At 35.9% G+C, this 25,691-nt stretch overlaps 1 protein-coding gene and 1 pseudogene across 8 annotated transcripts in view; one reads left to right on the top strand and one right to left on the bottom strand.

Annotated features, from left to right (window-relative positions):
* PPP3CB (protein phosphatase 3 catalytic subunit beta) overlaps positions 1-17,216 on the top strand; it is a 54,258-nt gene extending 37,042 nt beyond the window's left edge. For 2 of the 7 annotated variants that reach the window (XM_080687663.1, XM_080687665.1), the window contains exons 10-15: positions 511-588; positions 5,923-5,949; positions 8,105-8,189; positions 8,839-8,936; positions 14,241-14,270; positions 15,595-17,216. In XM_080687663.1, the coding sequence (XP_080543789.1) occupies positions 511-588; positions 5,923-5,949; positions 8,105-8,189; positions 8,839-8,936; positions 14,241-14,270; positions 15,595-15,773 (497 nt within the window). In that variant the 3' untranslated portion in view covers positions 15,774-17,216. The remainder of the gene's footprint in view (positions 1-510; positions 589-5,922; positions 5,950-8,104; positions 8,190-8,838; positions 8,937-14,240; positions 14,271-15,594) is intronic. The other 5 variants (XM_080687667.1, XM_080687669.1, XM_080687666.1 and 2 more) reach the window with 3 other exon arrangements.
* Positions 17,217-21,432: 4,216 nt separating this feature from the next.
* LOC308233505 (ran-specific GTPase-activating protein-like) lies at positions 21,433-22,088 on the bottom strand (annotated as a pseudogene). Its single transcript has one exon. The product of its transcript is annotated as a ran-specific GTPase-activating protein-like (transcript).
* Positions 22,089-25,691: the final 3,603 nt, after the last annotated feature.

The following is a 25,691-nucleotide window of genomic DNA, read 5'->3' as shown; positions in this document are numbered from 1 at the left end:
GTATATATGTAGATTTTTTTTTTATCTCTATAGGACTTCTTTTTTTTCCCCAAGAGACCTAAAAATTTATTCCATAAAGAATCTCTCTCAGAGTTGTTATCCATTGAATTTCTTTCACTTTGAAAGCCTTTATGTCTTTTAATTTTGACATTCCTGCTACCAGAATGTGTTAGTCTAGCAGTGGTCGGCAAACTCATTAATCAACAGAGCCAAATATCAACAGTACAACGATTGAAATTTCTTTTGAGAGCCAAATTTTTTAAACTTAAACTTCTTCTAACGCCACTTCTTCAAAATAGACTCATCCAGGCCATGGTATTTTGTGGAAGAACCACACTCAAGGGGCCAAAGAGCCGCATGTGGCTCGCGAGCTGCAGTTTGCCGACCATGGGTCTAGGGTTAATCATTTGACCATTTATATAAATAGTTGCTGTGTGTATATATATGTAGACAGTTGAATATAAGCAGTAAATGTGTAACTTTGTGTTTTCTTTTTTTCCTTTGGAATAGTGACAGAAATGTTGGTAAATGTTCTGAGTATTTGCTCTGATGATGAACTAATGACTGAAGGTGAAGACCAGTTTGATGGTATGATTATTCATTTTACTATTTTTTTCATTGTGAATTGGTATCTTTTGAACTGCCAGCTTCAGTACACAGTCTCTTGCAAAATATAGTCATTGATCTCAAATGACTATGCTATTTGATAAGTAATGGTCACTTTTTCAGATATTATTTATTTTAAGATTTTAAAATAACTTTAATGATTTTATTTTTGTTTGTATGGGGAAGAAGGTGAATTTTGGGGAGAGGAGAATTTGGAAGAAAGAACAGAAGGAAAGGAAAACTGAAGGTGTAAAAGGATGTGGTTCTTCATGAATATGGACACTGCTTAGAGAAGAAAGGATAAAAATGCTCTATGTTTTAGTGGCACAATATTGCTTAGTGTATCAGAATTTTGTTGTTACTTCTTTCCAAAAAGAAAAGTAGGCTGTCCCAACTTATGCGTGAGTGGTTGTGTTCTAAGAAATCACATGTTTGTTTAGTTTGAGATTCAGAAAGCATATTTTCCATAGGAACAAGGTTATACCAGTACATGGTTGTTAGTTCTTATGAAAGCCAACCAGCCTATGTACCTAATGTGCATTTGTAGTATAAATTAAAACCACAGAAACAAAATTCCTTTTATTTTTTGTTTTGAAATTTTTATTTTAAACTTCTAAATTTAAATATTTGTTTAAACTTAATTCACTGAGTAAATAAGGACATAAATAACTTATAAGCTAAAAACTTTATTTTCTTCCATATTCCTTCATATCTTTGTTGTAGCATACTTTTCATAGTTATAAGCAGTACATAAAATGTTCCCATGTATTAAACATGGTTTGTATATTGGTAAAATTTAATAACTATTTCTAAGTATATTAATATATAATAGTTTTCATAGTTAATTTCATATTTTTTGGCATTTGGGTAACTAAGTTATCGTTATTATGAATAACATACAATAAACATATTTGTACAATAGTTTTTATTTTCCTTCTTGGAATAAATTTCTAGAAGAGAATTATAAAGAATATAAATTTTAGCTATGAATTGCCAGATTACTTTGCAGAAGAATTGAACCAGTATGAAGTGCTTCTAGCAATGAATCCATAAATCTATTTCTCCACAGGCCCACCTCATTGGATTTTGCTCATTTTTACTTATTTTGCTTGGTGGCTATGTAGAAAGAAATTATAGTTGGCTTAATTTACATTTCCTTGCAGTTAAGGGAAGAAACTACTGTCTACTTTTCTAACAGTGTAAACCAGTGGTTGGCAAACTGCGGCTCGCGAGCCACATGCAGCTCTTTGGCCCCTTGAGTTTTTAGCAAAGGCCAGCTTAGGAGTACCCTAATTAAGTTAATAACAATGTACCCACCTACATAGTTTAAATTTAAAAAATTTGGCTCTCAAAAGAAATTTCAATCGTTGTACTGTTGATATTTGGCTCTGTTGACGAATGAGTTTGCCGACCACTGGTGTAAACCATCCATTTCAGTTGACCACTTATCAAGTAAAATCTGAGTAAAAACTATGTTGATATTTCTCTATTTACAAACAGGTTTGATTCTTAAACCCTGTTCTAAGCCTTTCTGTTCAAAGTGTCTGTGTACAAGTGTCTGCAATTGCCATCTGTTTGTGGCAGGCAGAGATATGCTTTTTTTTACTCTAGTTTGTTAGAGTAAAATAAATTATGTCAGTTTTTTGGGGGAGCTTTACTGAATAATATTAATTTTTTCCTTATTTTGATTATCTCTTTTTCATGTTTGTGTACAAGTTTTTAATTTTAACATGTTTCGTATTTGTCTTTTCCATACAATTTTTTTAAAAAACATATTTTTATTGATTTCAGAGAGGAAAGGAGAAGGAGAGAAAGATAGAAACATCAGTGATGAGAGATCATTATTGATTGGCTGCCTCCTGCATGCCCCCCACTGGAGATTGAGCCCACACCCCAGGCATGTGCCCGCACCAGGAATCAAACCGTGACCTCTTAGTTCATAGGTTGATGCTCAACCACTGAGCCATGCTGGCCAGGCCATACAATTTTTAAACAGTTTTAATTAAGTATTTCTTTTCCCTGTTCTGCTACCACCTTTTTTTTTTTTTTAATATATTTTATTGATATTTTACAGAGAGGAAGGGAGAGGGATAGAGAGCTAGAAACATCGATGAGAGAGAAACATCGATCAGCTGCCTCCTGCACACCTCCCACTGGGGATGTGCCCGCAACCAAGGTACATGCCCTTGACCGGAATCGAACCCGGGACCCTTCAGTCTGCAGGCCGACGCCCTATCCACTGAGCCAAACCGGTTTTGGCTGCTACCACCTTTTTAAGGTTAGGTCTGGGTTCAGATTCTAGTTCCTTATAATGGCTGTGTGGTCTCAGGCAAGTTACTTAACCTTTCTGAACCTCAATTTTCTTATCTTCCAAATGAAGATAATGGTAACTACTTCATAATGTTATAGGTATTGATATAATGACTGAAATAATTTTTGGTACCTAGCCCACTAATATTTTCAGATACATTTTTGTGTTAATTTGCCAAATTCTGTGAAATACCTAGTAAGAGTTTTCATTGGAATTATATTAAAACTATATCTAGCCCTAGCCTGTTTGGCTCAGTGGATAGAGCATCGGCCCTCAGACTGAAGGGTCCTGGGTTCGATTACGGTCGAGGGCACAGAGCTTGGTTGCAGGTTCTATCCCTGGCTCTGGTCGGAGCTCGTGCGGGAGACAACCAATTGAGGTCTCTCTCTCACATTGATGTTTCTCTCTGTCTCTTCTCCCTCCACTCTCTCTAAAAATCAACAGAAAAATATCCTTGGGTGAGGATTAACAAAAAACAATACAAAACTATCTAAATCTAGGAAGTTTAAAAAAAATTTAGTTTTCCAAACTAAGATCAAGCTCTCTTGCTCTATATAATTAGTCCACTTACTATAATTACTCTATTTAATATATTTAATACATAATTATTCCATTTAAAATTATAATTTTCCTTTGAAAAAAATCTGTTATTCTCAAGTTAAATTCATACTTTAATATTTTATATTCTTATTACTATTATAACTCGTTATCTCTGAGCATAATTTTCTGTGTATAAAGTAATTACATATTTATGGGTTTATCTAATGTTCAACAGCTTGGATCAGAAAAATTATTTCCTATGGTAATTTTTATTTTGTTTTTCTTATCTTAAAAATAAGGCATTTGCAAAAAGCTGGTATTATTTTCTATATTGTTCCCTTTTCTTTTTATTCTTTAAAAATTATATCAATATTGCTAATAGTATGTTAAATAGGAGCAATGATAGGTAATGCTTCAGTCCTCTTCCTGTAATAAAAAGGAAAAAAGTTTTCTGGTTAAATCTAGGATAGTATGTGGTTTAAATACCTATGATTTATATGAATATAGACACTAAATCTTTTTTGGGAATTCGATTGGAAATATAAAATACTAGTATTATAGTTCTGAGATTTAATGTGTCTTATCAATATTTTCTCTATCAATGATAAATTATGCTTATTCATGCACTTGTTATATCATTTTTACACTCCAGGGATGAATCACATATGATTATTAAAGAGGCAGTGTGGAAAGGATCAATGGGTCAGGTGTCTCAGAGCTACCATTGTACTACTAGCTGTGTAATCCTGGAAAAGTTACCTAACTTTTCAGGATCTTCTCATCTGTAGATTGAGGGAATAATAGAGAGGATGAAGATTATTTCCCACTCTTAAGTAATTTAAAAAATTGGTAGCACTATTTCTGACAGTGTTTCTATAAGAAAATATAATGAATTCCTCTTTTCTTCACCTTTATACTCAGGTATTAGAAGCAAGGCCTCCAAGAAAATTTTAAGAGTATGGGTCTTAGAGTCTGCATGAGGGAATGAGAGTGGTTTAGGGGAGGAAGAACACTGAGGAATGAGGAAAAGGGGGGAAAATGAGGATAGATTCTGGGCTGGGATAGGGAAAAGAGCTTCGGGAAGTAGGTTTATTTTTCTTTCTTATTCATACTTCTTCATTTCTTTCCCATAACTCTGTCCATCTTTTCTTCTTTCCTTTCACCATGATAGCATGTCTTCTGTCCTCTCCTCCTTTTTCTATTCAGCAGTGGAACCATCCTATGGACTGGGCCTCGGGAGAAATCCGACTTACAAATAAAACTTGGTTGGGCAGGGATTTCTGAAAGGGTTTAGCTTTTCTGTGGGAAAAGGGAGAGAGCAAGATTGGAGATTTCCCAGTGGCAGGAAGGAAAGAGTAATTTTTGCATATTCCGGTTTGAAATTGGGTGAAGGAATAAGATTCTTTTTCTTTTTAAGTGATAGTCTTTGGTTTTCTGTATTGTTTAATAATGTATGTGTGGGGTTATTGTTAAGTCAAATATTTGCATAAACATTGCATGTATAAATGCACATAGCATTCATTTTAGAGGTATTTTTTAATCGTTAAAGAATTTTTGAACACTGATTTCTGTGATATCTTGAGTTTGGTAAAGAAAATACATAACTCATATGTACTGTAGTTTTACTAAACTAAAACTTTGCATTTCCTATAATTGGAATCATATATCTCACTCAGCATTAGGATGGAAGATATGGAAAGCCCAGATGAAACATCTCTGCTGCCTACTCTTAGAGCTATTACTTGCTTTGAAACAGTCTATTACTATTTCTGCAAAAAGATGTCCCTCAAACTTCCAGATTCTATTAGGGACAAAAAGCACATACTATTGATCCTGAGTATGAGCAAAGTTTCTACAATTCATATTCAAGAAATTGTGTGCTCTTGTTATTATGAAGTGCGGGAGGCTTAGTCTTTCCTTCATTGGGAATGGGTGAGGTTTTTCACTGAGGTAGTTAATAAAGTTACCTACATTTCTCTGTATATACTACAGATTTTGCAGATGTTGGTGTCCTTGAAGAACCACATGAGTTTGTATCATATTTGTGTCATTACCTTTCACTTAACATACTTCCATGAGTGAAACATTTCTTTAGGGGTATCAATATAAATGTGCAATTGTTGTTAGCACAGTCTTTTATCAGTCTTATGTGTTTTCACATGTATTTTTGTCCCTAATTTGTCTACTCTCACCAAATATTATACTCATTCTGTCCATAATTTCTTCTGAACACGTATCTTTTAAGAAATCTTTCCTTTAGAGCTCTACACAGTGGCATCCCTCTTTTATTTACCACATCCTACAATACTACATTTTTCAAGTTTCAAATATGAGGGTCTTCATTTTTCTCTCTTTCTACATTCATTCTTCAGTACCACTGCCAAGTTAAATCTCTATCTTTTTATTTGTCTCAACCACCTTTTCTTCATCATTCACTTCCTTTTTTCTGGACTCTCCATCTGAAGAACGGCTCATATATGGCAATAAAAAAGGTACAGACCAGACAGAGTAACATTGTTTTGAAATATGACTTCATAAGTTGTCCTCATGTCCATGTAAGTCAGCACATTCATTGAGTACTGTTTATGCAGAGTCCTCTTGGGCCTTGTGAAAATTTAGTTTAAGTTTTATCTACGTTAGAATTTGATGTTTTTAGAAGTCATATTCCAAGATATCTGTCTTTCTGTGCATGGAAATATTTTCCCCTCTTTTTCATTCCTCTTGTTTTTAAATTTCATTCTTTTGCTTATTTGTAATGTTTTGTACTTTTCCCTGCATGATTAGGGGTGTTTGATTGTCTGTCTATTCCCTGAAGTAATTTTACTGTGGGCATTTACTTTAATATTATGCATGATGTGTTTGTAGACTGATTTAAAATCCTGATTTGTACAATGCATTTATATTCCAGTGAATTTTTAAATTTGAAATCTGTAGTTTACATAGCATTCAGTTTTACAGGTATATAAATTAAGACTGAAAATTCAAAATACTTCATTACAGCCATCTTCCCCCATCTCCATACCCCTCTCCTAGCTATTTAAAAAACTTTGTCAATTTTAAAACAAAATGTATAAATTTATTTTAGGAGAATCAGACTTACTTTATATCCTTGGATAAAATAATAAGCTTGATTTATTTGTCTATAAAATGAGGAGATTGAACTTTGCAATATCTTTAATGATTTTTCAAATTCTAATATTCTACAATTTTGAGACTTTTAGTTTTTTTTGTTTTGTTTTGTTTTATTTCATCTTAAAAATACCTGTGTGGTGCCATGGTACCAACACCATTTTGGACTTGTAAAAGCTGTAGCTTCAGTACTCATAATTTTGCCCTTTATAGCACCATAAAGATGGTCATGGAGCCTATTTTCTCTAAAATGTTTCTTGTTTTCATCTTTGAAATTGGATGTCTTTTCTGTTTCCTTGCAGTAAGGTCCAATCATCATCTTAGTTTTTAATTATATATGTTTGTGGGATGCTTGAATTTAAATGAGTTGCTCTAGCCCAGAAGACTATGATTGTTCAGACTATTGTATACCTAAGGCCCCTTTTGGTCCAGTGTCTTTAACCTTTCCTTAACTTTCTCCTCAACCATGGTGCTTCCCTATGTGTGTTTTCATTATGCTGAAGCACAGTTCTAAGAAACTACACTCTTGGGTCCCGAGTGATTCTAGATGCTGTATATGAGTTGTCAGGACTGAGATTGATGTTCTTTTTAGTGTTTCATCAGCTAAATATTCAGTTATTTTGGTATGTTCTCTTCTGTATCAGTGATAGACAGCATAGCTAACCCTTTAGAAATGAAGCATTAGAGAGCATATGAGATCTTGCTCCTCAGCAATTGTCTTCATTTTTGGCTCAAATAAAGTCATAACAATTCTCAAAAGGAAGGAAAGAAGGAAGGAGAGAGAGAAAACGAAGAAAAAAATGAAAGAAAGAAATGAAGCATTAGTGATCCTTTAGATATTTTCTAGGGAGTCTTTTCTCATTGCTCACTCTCCTTGTGTCATATTCACCTAGGGATGCAAGAACTTATATATATTTGCATGACCTTAGAAGATACCTAGTTTATGAGGTTGAGATGCGCATTGTTGTTGAAATGCCTGGTGTGGCCCTTAGTTCTGGGTCACCTGCGTAGTAGAGGCTTCATACCATTATTTTTAAAGAGCAAGGAAGCTTATTTTGTCATAGTATAATGAGATATTTCCAGCCTGCATGCCAAAGGCTTTTATAATAAACAGAAAACTATAGGCTACTACCAGTTTTTGTCTGTTAGTCTGCATGCCATTGGCTCTCATGAGAATTAAAGACTATAGGGTTGTTACCATTTTTTTGTCATTTGTTTTGTGATACAGGTTGGGTTGTAGTTTCATTCCCATTGCTGCTTTATTAATTATTCAGTAGTGTGAGAGTCATGAAGTTTATGGATTACTTTTCATTTTCATCTGTATCAGATCCCAGTATTAGATCAATGCCGAGCTAAACATTAAAGGAGTAAGAAGCTTTTTGGCTTGAGTTTATCTAGTTTCCTCCATGTGAGCTGGTGGCAGGGGGCCTGGTGTTGGTTCAGATGAGTATGGAACAGGCTAATAGAATGGTGCAAGTGAATGCCCTAAACCTGAGTCTTTATTTATTCCATTGAAAGTAGGTTCAGCTGCCGCTCGGAAAGAAATCATAAGAAACAAAATTCGAGCAATTGGCAAGATGGCAAGAGTCTTCTCTGTTCTCAGGTAATGATACATTTTTCTAATTATTTGTTTCAGAAAAATTATTTGTATTGTGCTTTGTTAGCAAGCAGTGTCCTGTTTGACATCTAAAAGCAATATAGTAGTATTCTCCCTATAAAGAAGTTCTGCATTTACACATTGAAGAGGGGAACACAGGTCCCTTTGAAACTAGGGTTTTTGACCCTTGTGATTATTATCATTCACCTTTGGTATCTCTTGTCCTTTTAGATAAAGAATCTACACATTGAAAATTAAAGCAAGCTAAGAAGGAAGGGGGCACTTTTTAGAGTATTTTTTATGAACTTGCTCATCTGTATAAGAAATCCCTTTTGTTGGAGCCACAAATTGTCTTCCTAGGGCTCATTTAGGAATGGTACACATGAATGGGTCAGTCCCATTGATGATAAACCTTACCATATATTTATTTAACAAAGGTTTTCAGGAAAAAAAACAATATATGCCTCAGTAGTAAGATACAACTTCATATCTGAAGCATTTAGAATAGGGGAAAATGTATATCTTGCAATTGAGGAAAATGTAATAGTAGTGCACATCATAAATTATATACATGGGCTATATCTGGGCCCATCTTCTCTTTTAAACTAAGAACTTATTGGATGTCTCTGATGTTTGTTATATCTTTCTGCTATAGGGAGGAGAGTGAAAGTGTGCTGACACTCAAGGGTCTGACTCCCACAGGAATGTTGCCTAGTGGAGTGTTGGCAGGAGGACGGCAGACCCTGCAAAGTGGTAATGATGTTATGCAACTTGCTGTGCCTCAGATGGACTGGGGCACACCTCACTCTTTTGCTAACAATACACATAATGCATGCAGGGAATTCCTTCTGCTTTTTAGTTCCTGTCTCAGCAGCTGACATAGGTGGAATACTATATGATAGGTAGTATCTGATTAATAACCTGAGCAGGGCAGAAAATTGACAATGAGTATTCATTTCAATTGAAAATAATAGTCTCTCAGCTTTTCATGAAATGATATGGGAGCAGCTCATATCATAATGTCTGAAATATTTATTTATTTATTTATTTATCGATCTAATGCACCCTTTTCTTTTAAAAGCCCCAGTTTCAGAATGTGAATCCAGGATATGCTATATCATATTACTAAAATGGAAATGTAATTTCAACTTTCTTATTTTTTTTTAATTTATGTAATTGTATTCAACTATGCTTTTATTATCAGATACTTAATTTTAGAATTAATAATATGCTTGGGCCCAGAACATTACTTATGCACTTACTTGCTAAAAGATTTGTGCAAGGTTTTGTACCCTGGTAAATGATGCCAAAGTTTGTTTTCTGTGGTGTTTGTCAAATGTTCTATGTATAATCGACTGTCTGTAACATGCTGTTTCCTTCCTCTGCAGATGTAGCTGCTTTCCTAAATCTGTCTGTCTTTCTTTAGGTTAGCTGTATGTCTGTAAAAGTATGTTAAATTACTCTATCAGACACTTGTCTGCCTTTTGATGTAGAAGCAACTTTGTAGCACCTTGTTTTGAAGTTTGCTGCATTCTGTTGCTGCAGTTTGTGCATTCTGAACATGAATGTAACATTAGATATTAAGTCATTGTTATAAGGGGTTAAATTTAAATCCTGTAAGTCAAAATCGAAAGGGTGTTATTAAGTGTGCCTTTATTTTGCATGAAAATAAAAAGAATTATACGTAAAGCATTCCTGTAATCTGGCTCATTGAATATTTTATATTAAAAAAACACTTTTTTTTTTTTTTTTAGTAAATATTTGTGTAAAATACTGGGTTAACTTTTTGAAAGCCCATTACAGATTAAATAGACGAGAGTGTTGTGAATGTTGTAGACTATGCACAGTAACTCAAAGTCTAGATTTCTTTCCCTTGTGGTTGGAAAGCAAAAAATGTGATATGAAAGCTTAATTTATGTTTTATTGTAGCCACTTTTGACAGCCCTCCAAGGGTCACTGCTCTATTAAAACAGGCAGCAACAAATCTTATGTTTTCCTTAGTCATGATTAACAATTTCTTTTTGGTGTTATAATTAGGAAATGTTTAAAGCAAAATCAAAAAGGAAATTTTAATTTAAAGTTTAAGATAAATTTAAATTAGATTGGCTTTTCACAGTTTCATTTCACTCAGTCTCGTAATAAATGCTTAAATAAATAAATAAAAATAATTTTTTCTGTAGACAAATAATTTCTACTTATAGCCTATTTATGTTCTATTTTATGTGTTATTGTGTTGTCTGCTACCACCACTGGCATATATGAGAAATCCAGCTATGTTTTGAAATTGTAGTTTCAAATTTTTATTCTGGATGAGGTCTTCTTTTTTTATTTATTTACAAATCTGCTTTTATTTTCTTTATATCCCTTGCCCTCCATTTATTATATTGTAAACATTAGACAAATAAACTAAAAAGAATTTGATTGAAACAAATTAAAATCTTAAACATTCAATAAAACTTGTAACAGTGTTAATAGAAAAAGGATGAATTTTAATAGCTTGAAAAATGTTATACCTTTCCCTTCTTTGTTCAGAAAAGAAAAAGAAAATTGAAAGGGTTTCATACATAAATAAATCATCCTTGGATATATTATTTTTACGTTGTTTCCACAACAAACCTTTCTTTCAGATTTCACAATTAGCACCTGCTAATTAGTGCTTTGTTGGCAGTTGGCACTTCTATTTTTTTAATTTGCATGTAGCCTGAAGCTCAGTTTTCAACTTTGAAATCACCCCCAACTTCAGGGAAGGTTTTTTTTGTTTTTTTGTTTTTTGTGTGTGTGTTTTTTTTAAATATATTTTTTATTGATTTCAGAGAGGAAGGGAGAGAGATAGAGAGGTAGAAATATCAATGATGAGAGAGAATCATTGATTGGCTGCCTCCTGCACGCCCCCTACCTGGGGCGGGGATCGAGCCCGCAACCCGGCATGTGCTCTTGGCCTGAATCGAACCTGGGACCCTTTAGTCCGCAGGCCAATGCTCTATCCACTGAGCCAAATCAGCTAGGGCCTTCAGGGAAGGTTTGAAAGACAACTTTACTGAAGAGACTGTCTATTCCCAGCATAGAGTTACTGGTTGGTGCTGAGTTAACAAGGTCCAATTTGGAAAACTAGATAGCTCCCTAGTTCTGCCAGTAATGACTCTTGATAGAGTGGTTTGACCATTTGGTTGAAGTGATTTCCCTAGCATAAGATTAACTTACTTTGAAACAAATCATGAAACTCATACAAAAGCTGCAATTTTGTTTTTTTACAAGTTTATCTAACATTTTAAATCTAACATTTTAAATTTTAGTAGATACGTTTCCTGATCTGAATAACTGGAAATTAAGTATTGCAAAAAGAAAGTTTTTAAATTCTAAGAACTCAGTTCTGTTGTCAGAAAATAAAAATTGTATTCTCAATAACTTAAATGTTAATTTGTGATATTTCTCAAGTGTTACTACAAACTGCACAACTCTATTGGAGTAGTATTTAATATATTTTTTGTGCATTTCTTATGGAAATTTGATTGAGAGCTAGCCCTTTATTGCTAACTTCATCAAGACCTTATGGGAAAATATATGGCCATCTCTGTTTTTAGTAATGTCTAATTCCTCTTGATCATTTATCTTGTGTAATATTGTGGAACACAATTTGAGACAGCACTATACTCAAACTTTTTAAGGCCATGTCAAGATGGTCTATAAAACTGAAAACAAATGAGGAAAAATAGTGCCTTTCAGATAGAATTTTGCAATTATCAGATCTTTTTCTTTTCACTTTAATGTTCAAGTTTCAAATTAACTTTTAATTCTAAGTTTGACATTCAAGTTTGACATGTTATGCAGCTTTGAGTATGATAAGCTATTTTGTATTCTACAAAGAATTTAGAAGCATTTAGAGGCCTCAGGAAAGGACAGAGATTATCATTTGACCTAGAAAACATTTTTACATATCAAATTAAAAGCCCATAGAACAATTTCAAAAGTATAATGTCACATTTTATTATTTTAAAAGTTTATTAGCAGACTTAAACTATTGACACACTAAAAAAAAGTGCACATGACATCCTTAAAACTTAAAAAAAACTATTGACACACTCAAATACTAATTCTTATAGTGACATGTTTTTATTTTTAATTCATTGCCATATATAATACAAGTTATAAAATATTTTATATAAAATTACTTCTGTTACTAACTCTAAAAATATTCTGATTGGCATTTTCTAAATTATAAAGAAAATAGTCCATATTTTGAAGAATAGATGTTCCAAGGCTGGTCAAGATAAGATAGGTCATTTATCCCAGTTTTCTGTCTGGGAAAATTCTGAGAGTATTATCCAAATGTACAGGGCTAGATTTTGTAAATGGTGATTTGTACAGTGGTATACAATAAGTATGTCTGCTTTTATTTATACTTAATGGTTAAGGAGAATTAATTCTTCTCTTTCTTATTCAGTGTTCATCCTACTTCTTTTGGGTCCCCATTTCATTTTAGTATCTGGTTGAGATCAGCAACCTTTTCTAATTTAGTCTACTTAAATTCCTTAGACCAGGGGTCCTCAAACTATGGCCCGCGGGCCACATGTGGCCCGCCGAGGACATTTATCCGGCCCGCCGGGTGCCGCTGCCTGTCCTGCTTAGCAGCCGACTCATCCCGGGCCCCGCAGTGCGCATAGGAATTTCTTCATAGTTTGGTTTTTTTTTAAACTATAGTCCGGCCCTCCAACGGTCTGAGGGACAGTGAACTGGCCCCCTGTTTAAAAAGTTTGAGGACCCCTGCCTTAGACTCACCAATGTCCTTTCACATTAAAAATTGTTTTGGATAAAATTTATTTCTAAATGATGTATACTGCTAAAAGGTTGTTTCCAGAATAATTCTTCTAAGTGGCCTATTCTAGAAGAAACAAAATAGAAGGGATATGGCATTATTGTTGTAAATATTCTGAGTGTGTTTATTTGGCTAATGTGGAGAATTGGCAATATTGTCAGGCAGTATTGTCCTCATTCTCAATGTGAGGTTTTTTTTTATACAATTTGAACCCAGAAGTGAGCTAAAGGAATCTTTGACTATAAAATGTATAAATATGTTGAAATTCTCTAAATGGGGTAGAGACAAGCTTTACCAAGAATGCATTTCTTATTTATGTGACCTATGTGTATGTTCACATCATGAAATAATTAGGATTTATTGCCCTTAAGACCTCAGTTCATTCTCTTGATTCCTCTCTTAGTTGGGTTTGAAAAGATGTTCAATGGCCATTTATCTGTCTTTACTTGAGAATGTAGGTTATTAGTACCTGAGGCAGATTTGAGTTCATGATAAACTGAACATAAATGGATCTTATTAAAGCTATAGATATTAATATCTTTAGATATTTGGAACACCAATGTTAGAATAGAAAGGAAGTTCCTCATAGACAAGAGGGGGTCCTTTTAGATTACCCACAAAGAACAGAGCTACAGAACTGTTCTACCTAGAGTAACTCACCAAGTTTACTGCCCTTAAATTTCATTGTAGCCATACCAACTTTTGCATCTTATGCTTTGCCCTATGAATCAGAAGCAACAGGAAGAACATTGCTAACTTTTCCTAGTTTATATCTTAGGGAACCAACTGGTAATGAGTATTACTATAGAAAGTAAATAATCTCTTGTTTGTTCTCCTGCTACAATTCTACCATCATAATTTCACCCTAGAGAATTTCCTTGTGATTGTGAAGGGTATGATATAATAAACTTGGAAAATTCTAAGGCCATCAGAATACTGAACTCAAGATGGGTAATTAATACTGGAGTGCATTTGCATGGGTGCTGAGGTGTCTGTGTATACAGAATGTCTGTGTGTTCTGTGCTCTGAGCAATGTTGTCATAGTGCTGTGTGTAAACTGTGCTGTATCAGGAAGGGGGATTGGATGGGGCTCTCTTATACAGGTACTATTATGTTAAATTGTAAATGATGATGTAGTATGGGGTACTGTGATATTTTAAGTGATCATTGCCTTTTCTGCTGTACAATATGACCCTTCTCATCTCTCTCATTCATTTTGCATGCCTCTGCTCACTTCTGTACAGCCACAGTTGAGGCTATTGAGGCTGAAAAAGGTACGATCAGAGTCCTTGCACTGGGCAGGGAACTGTGGTGTGTGGGTGGGCATCAGAGAATGTCCTGTGGATGTGTCTTACTCCTATCTTGCACAGCCCAAGATGAATCAGACTCACTGACTCATCCAGTTTGTCACATTTCTCTCTCTTTCTCTTTCTCTCTCTTTTTTTAATCACAAGGACTGATTTCCATAATGACAATCTGGGTTTTCCCCTTTTATAGTATATTATCCAACTAGCATTTAATGTTTCTGAATTCTTTAGAGTAGAGCATGTTATGCTATAATATTATAGCATTTAAAGTTGCATATAAAAATCTATTACATATTTTGCATGATTCTGTGTTACTCAGATTATTTTTTCCCTAAGTTAACCCCACTCTAGACATAAGTGCAGAAGCTGTCACTATGATTTTGTTTTTGTTGCAGTTTGGGCTAGTGTTTGCTGATAATAATAATATATTCATGTATACTATGTATTGCCTTAAAATTACACATTGGCAAATGCTCTGCTGACTCTGAATCCCAGGATTTACACATATTAAAGCAATCAGGTTACAATCAGTAGTATGGAAATCTTTTCTATGCACATTTTAATGTAGGATACATCATTTCAGATGAAGTAAATGAGAAACTATAACAATTGGAGGAGAATTACCATTTATTTTTATGTGGGTTTCCCAAGAACATGCAGTGGATGGCCAGTGAATTAAAGATGAAATCTTCCAAAATATGAAACTATAAATACTTTTTTGCTATCAGCCAAACACAGATCTAACTCCTAGAGGCATTTCCCACCTTTTTCTTTTCATATTGGTGGTGATGGAGTGATGATACCTTGGCCTTCAAGATAGGTCTGATCTGCTAAGTTTTAACTTTACTTTTCTCCTCCCAAGCTTTTGACACAGATTTGTATGTTGAGGATTAACCTTGTTTAGCCTCCTCACTTGTCCTATTATGATGCTGCCTTACTGTGATAGTCCTTGTGATATTGGGGGTCTGAGGTAGGGGGATAATTGGTGTGGTAGAAGTCAGACTGAGACCCTGAGACCATTGCCTAGAGATTTTGGAGACGGGAGGGTTATTTGTGTGTGTGTGTGTTTTTTTAAAAGGCTCTGCTAACACTTGTCACCTATGATGCTGTCATGTCTACATTTAGGTTTAAACATTTCACATTTTAAGGGGAAGTCTGGACTGGGGATAGGATTAAATAAGATTTAAATGTTACTACATGCAGCTAATGTCTTCTTAAAACTTATTGATTATGTTTTTGAAATCTCAAATGCTTTTCAATTACTGACTTATCAAATTTGCATTTTGTTAAGCAATACGAGGATTCTCTCCACCACATAGAATCTGCAGTTTTGAAGAGGCAAAGGGTTTGGATAGGATCAATGAGAGAATGCCACCCCGGAAAGATGCAGTACAACCAGATGGTTTCAATTCTCTGAACACCGCACATGCCACTGAGAACCACGGGACTGGCAACCATAGTGCCCAGTGACCCACGGCTTCCCAGGGACTCTCACATCTCGGGCCCCAAATGGACAGATTTACCCGAGAAGCTGGAGGGGTCGGCCAAGCTGACTATAAATGTCACAATCCCTCTGGAGAAACCATTGTGCTTTTGAGACCTCAGCCCCCTTCCTGGATGAAGGCTTGAGGGCCCTGGGACATATTGTGCTATCTGATAAGATTGGGTCATCGCTGCCAAGGTAGAGAGCAGTGAGCAAGGGGCTTGGGGCAATTTCCATTGGAGGGCCACTGCACCTCCATTTATGCTTGTGGTTCACACATTTAAGTTTACAAATGAGATTTCTTTTTCCCTTCAGTAGAATTAGATTTTCTTTTTCAACCATGACTTCAAATGCAATCCTAAGAGCTAATGTGGACATTTTCCCCCATGGAATGTCTTTAAAGGGTGAACTAGCATGGTCTTAAAATACATTTCTGAGGTTACTAAGCTGTATTTTGAATTATGGGCTGAAAAATACTGAGAAACCCAGTTGGTGTTTATACAAAATGCTGACCTCAGGTCTATAGTTCTTAAATGTGGCTAATTCTGTAATATAGTCTTGGTATTTTTAAATTATGAATGCACAATCTATTTCTAGACAGACTCTCTTACTTGAACACAAATCCAAAAACTAATTCAGAATCTTTAATTCAGATCTTCTGAGATTTACATCCCAGAGATTTAAGAAGAAAACCTAAATTTGAAAATTAATACAGAATTACAGAATTACTCATTTAAGATACATTAAAACAATTTGTACATTGTCAAAGTAAATTTTAATTCAAATCATGTCTGTAAAACTTGACGTATTTTGTGTATGCATGTTTTCATTTTGCAAATATTTAATATATAGACCTATGATGTACAGGTACAACATGTATAAGTTGCCTAGATGTTATGAGAAATTTTAGTTTATTGTGAGTACTCAAGTTGCTTAAATAGCCACCAGGATGATTTGCTGCTGGCTTTTTATCATTTTTTTATGTTTTGATGCAAAGGAAATTTTAAAATGATCTGGAAGTGTTTTTAATTAAGCAATGCAGCATAGAAGCAACAATGTTTCTATTCAATCATTCAGATGTTAGTGGAGGCATAAAAGTCAAGACTGCATGTTGAACATTTTCTTTTGATAGCTACAGAACTGCTTGGTTAAATTAAGTGGAACCATGTGCTAATTTTTCACAATTATTGAACTGTATTGATTGCCACTGTAGTTCGGTATTTCCCTTTACTTTGGTGGCCTGCTTCCCTCATGCCCTGGAATACAACTCAGAGCTCCAGGCAGCGGAACCAACTATTGTTTTATTTGCCAGAAAGTGTATTCTGTATGGTCTCCTGTCTGAGTTGGAAATATTATGCATGTGCAGGACTATCTGAGTATTTTATAAATAGTAGCACACAATAAATTCCATGCATGGGCCGCTGCTCCTATCTCTGTGTTGGGTTTTATTTGGATGTAGTCTGATTTGACCTTCTCATGCATAGCAGAAAATCCTGTTAATAGAACTGGGACATATCCTTCAGAGAAGATTATCTCCTGGATAATTCATGCTAATTTAATGAATTAAATTCTTGTCTTCATAAATTTTGCTTTTTAAGAAATTTTTGTTACACTTGTTTTGCATGAGCAATAGTAACTGAGCATGAGAGGACTGGTGCCTATTTTATATAGATAGGCCTTCTGAATCTAATATTTAAGATCACTGTTTCACTTAACTTTTAATTGAAAGAAAATCTTATAGTCTAGATTCTAGAATTTTGTTACAATAGTATTGGAAATTTACTGGGTGTTTTAACAGAAAAAAAGATGTTAGTGATAATTGCATTTTCCTGCCATTTTATACTAATCTGATTATGTAACAGCTTTAATTACAGTTTTCAACAATGATTATAATCACATTCTAAAGCATTAATTTAAGTAAAAATGTATATATTTGCCTACTTGCAGGTAGCAAACAGAACTCAAATTGTTAACTATTACAACTTCTTTTTCTTTACTGACCAGTGGGGTGACATTGATTAATAAAATTATATAGGGTTCGGGTGTACAATTCTATAATACATAGTCTGTATATTGTATTGTGTGTTCATCACTCAAGTCAAGTCTCCTTCCATTACCATTTATTCCCCCTTATACCATTTTCTACCTCCCACACCCCCTTTTTTCTCTGGTAATCACCATACTGTTGTCTGTGTCTATGAGGGTTTTTTGTTTTGTTTTGTTTTTTTGTTTTTGCTTCATCCCTTCACCTTTTCACCCAGCCCTGCAACTCCCCTCCCCTCTGACAGCTGTCAGTCTGTTTTCTATCTATAACTGTGTTTCTATTTTCTTAGTTTATTTTGTTCATTAGATTCCACATATAAGTGAAATCATATGGTACTTGCCTTTGACTGGCTTATTTCACGTAGTATATGCTCTCTAGGTCCATCCATACTGTCACAAAAAGTAAGATTTCCTTCTTTTTTATGGCCAAGTAGTATTCCACTGTGTAAATGCTTTTTTATCCAATCGTCTACTGATAGACACCTAGGCATTTCCAGGTTTTGGTTGTTGTAAATAATATTGCAATGAACATAAGGGTGCATATATTCTTTTGAATTAATGCTTTGGGTTTCTTCGAATATATTCCCAGAGTAGAATCGCTGGATCATAAGACAGTTCCATTTTTAATTTTTGGAGGTCATACCATACTGTTTTCCACAATGGCAGCACCAATTTGCAGTCCCACTAATAGTGCACGAGGATTCCCTTTTTTCCATGTTCTGCCAACACTTGTTTGTTGATTTATTGATCGTAGCCATTCTTACAGGCATAAGGTGATAATTTCATTGTGCTTATCTTTTCATATGTCTGTTGGCTATCTATTTGTCCTCATTGGTGAAGTGTCTACCTGGGTTTTTTGCTCATTTTTTAATTAGATGGGGGGTTTTTGTGTGTTGAGTTGTATAACTTCTTAATAAATTTTGGACACTAGTCCCTTATCAGATGTATCATTGGCAAATGTATTCTCCCATTCAGTGGGTTGTCTTTTCATTTTGTTGATGATTTCCTTTGCTGTGCAAAAATATTTTAGTTTGATGTGGTCCCATTTGTTTATCTTTTGTTTCCCTTGCTTGAGAAAATATATCAGAAAAAATATTGCTAAGAGAAAGATTTTACTGCCTATGTTTTCTCCTAAGATTTTTATGGTTTTGAGTCAAACATTTAAGTCTTTTTAAAAAAATATATTTTATTGATTTTAGAGAGGAAAGGAGAGGGAGAGAGAGAGAGAAACATCAATGATGAAAGAGAATCATTGATTGGCTGCCTCCTGCACGCCCCCCACTGGGGATCGAGCCCGCAACCCAGGCATGTGCCCTTGGCCAGAATCGAACCTGGGACCTTTCAGTCTGCAGGCTGACGCTCTATCGATTGAGCCAAACCAGCTAGGGCTAAACATTTAAGTCTTTAATCTATTTTTAGTTTATTCTTGTGTGTGGTATAAGAAGGGTCTGATTTCATTGTTTTCCCATGTATCTGTTCAATTTTCTCAACACCATTTATTAAATAGACTATCTTTACCCCATCGTGTGTTCCTTTCTTTCTTTTCTTAATCCTCACCCAAAGATTGAGGATATTTTTCCCATTGATTTTTAGAGAGAGTGTAAGGGAGGAGGATGGGAGAGGAGAGAGAGAAATATTGATGTGACAGAGACACATCGATTGGTTGCCTCCCGTACTCAGCCTGACCAGAATCGAACCTGCAACCCCAGAACGTGCCCTTGACCGGAATTAAGCCCAAGACACTCTGGTGCACAGGCCAACACTCTAACCCAGGGGTCCTCAAACTTTTTAAACAGGGGGCCAGTGTACTGTCCCTCAGACCGTTGGAGGGCCAGACTATAGTTTAAAAAAAAAAACTATGAACAAATTCCTATGCGCACTGCGGGCTGGGACGAGTCGGCTGTTAAGCAGGACAGGCAGCGGCACCTGGCGGGCCGGATAAATGTCCTCGGCGGGCCGCATGTGGCCCGCGGGCCATAGTTTGAGGACGCCTGCACCACTGAGCAATGCCGGCCAGGGCCCCCATTGTGTGTTGTTGCCTCCTTTATGAAATATTAATTCACTATTTTTGGTCTCTGTATTCTGTGTCATTGATCTATATATCCGTTTTTATGCCAATTCCATGCTGTTTGATTACTCTGGCCTTGTAGTGTTGTTTGATATCAGGTAGCATGATACCTACAACTTTGTTCTTTTTCAAGACTGCTCTGGCTATTCAGGGTCTTTAGTGGTTCCATGCAGATTTTTAGGATATTTGTTCTAGTTCCGTGAAATATGTCAGTGGTGTTTTGATAGGAATTGCGTTGAATCTATAGATTGCTTTAGGTATTATGGACATTTTAATGATGTTAATTCTTCCTCTCTATGAACATGGTATATATGCTTCTATTTATTTGTATCTTCTTCAGTTTCTTTCTTTAGTATTTTATAATTTTCCAAATACAGGTCTTCTATATCCTTGGTTAAATTTATTCCTAGGTATTTTATTCTTTTTGAAGCAATTGTGAATGGGATTGTTTTCTTAGTTTTCCTTTCTGAAGGTTTATTATTGGTGTATAAAAATGCAACTGCCCTGGCCAGTGTGGTTCAGTTGGTTGGATGTTGACCCATGCCGGTTCCCTTACCGCTCAGGGCATATGGCCTGGTTGCAGGCTCAATCCCCGAGGCATGCAGGAGGCCGCTGATTGAAGTTTCACTCTCACATTGATGTTTCTCTCTGTGTGTCCCTTTCCCTCTATCCCTCAAAATCAATTAAAAATCTTTTTAAATAAATAAAGTTTAAAAACGCAACTGATTTCTGGATATTTATTTTATATCCTACTTTACTGAATTCATCATTTCTAGTAGTGTTTTTTCTGGGGGAGGGTGGATTCTTCAAGGTTTATTACAGTATCATGTCTTCTGCAAATAATGACAGTTTTACTTATTTTTTTCCAATTTGGAGGTCTTTTATTACTTTTTCTTGTCTGATTGCTGTGGCTAGGTCTTCCAGTACTATGTTGAATAAGAGTGCTGAAAGCGGACATTGCTGTCTTGTTCTTGATATTAACGGAAATGTTTAGTTTTTGTTCATTGAGTATGATGTTGGCTGTGCGTTTGTTGCATTATGTTCCCTCTGTTCCTACTTTGCTCAGAGTTTTTATCATAAATGAGTGCTGGATTTTATAAAAGCTTTTCTACATCTATTGATATGATCATGTGGTTTCATCCTTCATTTTGTTTATGTGGTATATCATGCTTATTGATTTGCAGATAATGTACCAAACCTTGTATCCCCAGAATAAATCTGACTTGATCATGGTGTATGAATTTATTAATGTATTGCTGGATCTGGTTTGTTAATATTTTGTTGAGGATTTTTGCATCTATGTTCATCATGGATACTGGCCTATAATTTTCTTTCTTTGTCATGTCTTTATCTGGTTTTAGAATTAGGATAATGCTGGCCTGGTAAAATGAGTTTGGGAGTCTTCCCTCCTTTGAATTTTTTGGAATAGTTTGAGAAGGATAGGTGGTTGGTTCTTTTTATTTTATTTTTTATTTTTTGTTGGAATTCAGTTCCCTTGTAAAAACAAACTGAAAAGAAGGACAAGGCAAACTTTTTTAAAAAGTAAAAGGAAGGAACAGAAAACAAGGGCAGAAGACGCATTGCTTCTCCTCAGCTTTCTCCTTGGTCTCCTCGTCTTCGGACTCCTTGCTCTCCTCCACCAAAAGATCTTCTAGCTTTTCAGCCACTTTCTCAGCATTATCCTTTTTGCCCAATCCTCTCTCTTCTCTCTCTTTGATCTCTTTCTTGCATTCTTCAAACTTTGTCTTAAATTTCTGTGCATTTTCAGTACTGAGGAAGCAGATGGCCAGCAGCTCCTGTTTGGGGAGCTCGTCAGCAAAGTTGGCATGGGTGTTCTAGATCCAGGCATGGTCATTGCCTATGTTTGGCTTCAGCTCCATCATTGGCATGATATAGTTGTTGGCACATATCTTGAAGGCCTTATCCCTCCTCACGAGGAGGCGAATGGTCCCTTTTTCCTTATGCTTCAGGACTTGACATCACCAGTGCCTCATTCCTTCCATTCTGGGAAATTGTTCTCTGAAGCGAATCTAAACAGCTTTGCCCTCATTTTGAAAAGCTCTTCATCTTCTAGCGTTTTAATTTCTTGCTCAGGAAGAGAAACTATAGGCTTAAACTGAGGGTCGTGGTTGGACTCATCTGCATTCTCAATGGAGGTATCATGGTCCTCATGGATGTCCTTGGTGGCCATGGTGGCCACCCGGGTGGCTCAGCACTGGCTCGGTGGCTCCTTCACTCCAAGTCTAGTGCTGGCACCAGTGCCTCCCATACCTCCACCTATTCCCTCCACCTAGTGACTGCTAGTTCTTTTATTTTGCCAGGTTTTTTTTAATTGTATTAATTGATTATAGATAGCAAGAGGAAAGGTGGGGGGAAGAGAGAAACATCCGTTTGTTCCACTTATTTATGCATTCATTGGTTGATTTTTTTTCTTTCTTTTTTTTTGTTTTGTTTGTTAATCCTCACCTGAGGATATTTTTCCATTGATTTTTAGAGAGTGGAAGGGAGGGGGAGAGACAAAGAGAGAAACATCAACGTGAGAGAGACACATCCATTGGTTGCTCCCCACATGCACCCTGACCAGGGCTGGGGATGGAGCCATGCGCCCTTGACAGGAACATTGCTTGCTTGATTCTTATATGTGCCCTGACAAGGAATTGAACCCATAACCTTGGTGTATCAGGACGACACTCTTAACTAACTGAGCTACCCAGCCAGGGCAGTTTTTCTTTGAATGTTTGGTAAAATTCATCTGTAAAACCATCCAGTGAGGACTTTTTTTTTTTTTAATATACATATTTTTATTTTTTACAGAGAGGAAGGGAGAGGGATAGAGAATTAGAAACATCGATGAGAGAGAGACATTAATCAGCTGCCTCCTGCACACCTCCTACTGGAGATGTGCCCGCAACCAAGGTACATGCCCTTGACCGGAATCGAACCTGGGACCTTTCAGTCCGCAGGCCGACGCTCTATCCACAGAGCCAAACCGGGTAGGGCGGCCTTTTTTTTGTTGGGAGCTTTTTTATTACTACTTCGATTTCATTAGTTGTAATCAGATTCTCTTATTCTTCCTGATTCAGTTTTGGAAGATTGAATGTTCCTAAGAATTTGTCCATTTCTTCCAGATTGCCCAATTTGTTGGCATGTAGTTGTTTGTAATATTTTCTTACAATCCTCTGTATTTCTTTATGTCTGTTGTTATTTCTCTTTCATGTCTGATTTTATTTGGATCCTCTTTTTTTTCTTGATGAGTCTGTTTAAAGGTTTGTCAATCCTGTTTATCTTTTCAAAGAACCAGCTCTTGGTTTCATTGAATTTTAGACCATGTTTGTTTATGTGTGTTTTTTTTTTATTTCCTTTCTTCTCAGTTTGGGCTTCGTTTGTTCTTTTTCAAGTTCCTTTAGTGTAAAGTTAGACTGTTGTTGTTTTAATATATTTTTATTGATTTCAGAGAGGAAAGGAGGAGAGAGAGATAGAAATATCAATGATGAGAGAGGATTATTGATTGACTGCCTCTTGCACACCCCTCACTGGGGATTGAGCCCGCATCCCGGGCATATGCCATGACTGGGAATTGAACCCTGATCTCCTGGTTCATAGGTCAACGCTCAACCACTGAGCCACACCGGCTGGGCTAAAGTTAGATTGTTTATCTGAGATTTTTCTTGTTTCTTGAGATAGGCCTGTAATACTATTGATAACTGGAATGGCAAGCCGAGGTTTTGTTCCTGGGGTCATGTCTCGTGACTCCAAAGAATGAGCTCCGCAGACCAGAAGATTTAAGCAAAAGCATGGAAATTTTATTATAAGCAGATTCAGACTCACAACCCAAATAATGGGTTGCCAGTGTAGTCTAGTGGTATATAGTTACTACAAGCCTGCTCGATATCTACCTGTGTCACCACCTGCTTGATTCCCTCGGTTGTTCTTGCCCAGCAGTGGACCTGAACTTTTCCTATGTGTCAGTTCATCTTATTGCTGCAAACCCTCCCTAGTTTCACATGCCTCCTGCTCTGAGTCCAAAAACATTCTATTATTTCTGCATCGTTGGTTCCTGTGATTAGGCTTTCTCAAACTGCCGTGTCTGCCCTACCTATGTTCCACATGCCTTTGTTTTCCACTGAACCCCTGCCCTGTCTGCCTTTCTGTCAAGCTAACTCCTCTCACTGTGACTTCCCCTCTTTAAAAAAAAACAACATACATTTTTATTGATTTCAGAGAGGAAAGAGCAAGAGAGAGAAACATCAGTGATGAGAGAGAATCATTGATCGGCTGCCTCCTACACACCTACTACTGGGGATGAAGCCTGCAACTCACGCATGTGCCCTGACTGGGAATCGAACCATGACCTGCTGGTTCATAGGTCGATGCTCAACCACTGAGCCACATGGGCCAGACATGACTTTCCTTCTTAAGACTGCAAGACTGCTTTCCCAGTCCCCCATAAATTTTGAGTGGTTGTGTTCTCATTATCATTTGTTTCAAGGTATCTTTTGATTTCTTCCTTAATATCTTACCATTAACCCATTCTTTGTTTAGTAACATGTTATTTAGCCTCCATGTCTTTGTTTGTTTTTCAGTTTTTTCTTGTGATTGATTTCTGCTTTCATACTATTATGGTCAGAAAAGATGCTTGATATGATTTCAGTCCTTTTAAATTTATTGAGACTTGTTTTGTGTCCTAACATGTGGTCCATCCTAGAAAATGTTTCATGTGCATTTGAAAAGAATGTATATTCTGCTGCTTTGGGATGAAATGCTCTGAAGATACCAATTAAATTCATTTGATCTAGTGTGTCATTTAAGGCCACTATTTCCTTATTGATTTTCTGTCCAGTAAGATATATTCATTGGTGTCCATGGGGTATTAAAATCCTCTACTATGATTGTAATACTATCACTCTGTCATTTTATGTCCATCAAGATTTGCTTTATACATTTAGGGGTCACTCTGTTGGGTGCATAAATGTTTACAAAGGTTATATCCTCTTGTTAGATTGCTGCCTTTATTATTACTAGTGTCCTTCTTTGTCTCTTACTATAGCCTCTGTTTTAAAGTCTATTTTGTCAGAAATATTGCTACCCCAGCTTTTTTTCCTTTCCATTTGCATGAAATACCTTTTTACATCCCTTTACATTTACTCTGTGTACTTTTTGTTCTGAGGTGGGTTTCTTGTAGACAGCATATGTATGGATCTTATTTTCTTATCCATTCAACTACCCTATATCTTTTGATTGAAGCATTTAAGCCATTTACATTTAAAGTGATCATTAATAGGTACATATTTATTGCCATTTTATTCTTTTAACTATGTTTCATGTTTTTTTGTTTGTTTCTTCTTCTTCCCCTCCTCTTACCTCTGCTACTCCTCTTTCTCCTCCTCTCCCCCTCCCTATCCCTCTGCCTCTTCTCCTCCTCCTCCCTACCCTTCCTCGTCCTCCTCCCCTTTCTCCCTCTTCCTCTTCTTCTTAAAGCAGGCTCTTTAACATTTTTTTAATACTGTTTTGGTGGTAACAAACCCCTTTAGCTTTTTCTTGTCTGGAAAGCTCTTTATTTCTACTTCAATTTTAAATGTTAGCCTTGCTGGGCAAAGTAGTCTGGGTTGTAGGTCCTTGCTTTTCACCACTTTAAATATTTCATGCCAATCCCTTCTGGCCTGAAATGTTTTGAGAAATCAACTGACAGTCTTATGGGAGCTCCCTTGTAGTTAACTAACTGCTGCTTTTAAGATTCTCTCTTTGTCTTTAACCTTTTTCATTTTAATTATGATGTGTCTTGGTGTGGGCCTCT

Source organism: Plecotus auritus (genome assembly GCF_963455305.1).
Source record: "Plecotus auritus genome assembly, chromosome: 9".
Taxonomy (NCBI): domain Eukaryota; kingdom Metazoa; phylum Chordata; class Mammalia; order Chiroptera; family Vespertilionidae; genus Plecotus; species Plecotus auritus.
This window is presented reverse-complemented; position numbering and strand designations above follow the sequence as displayed.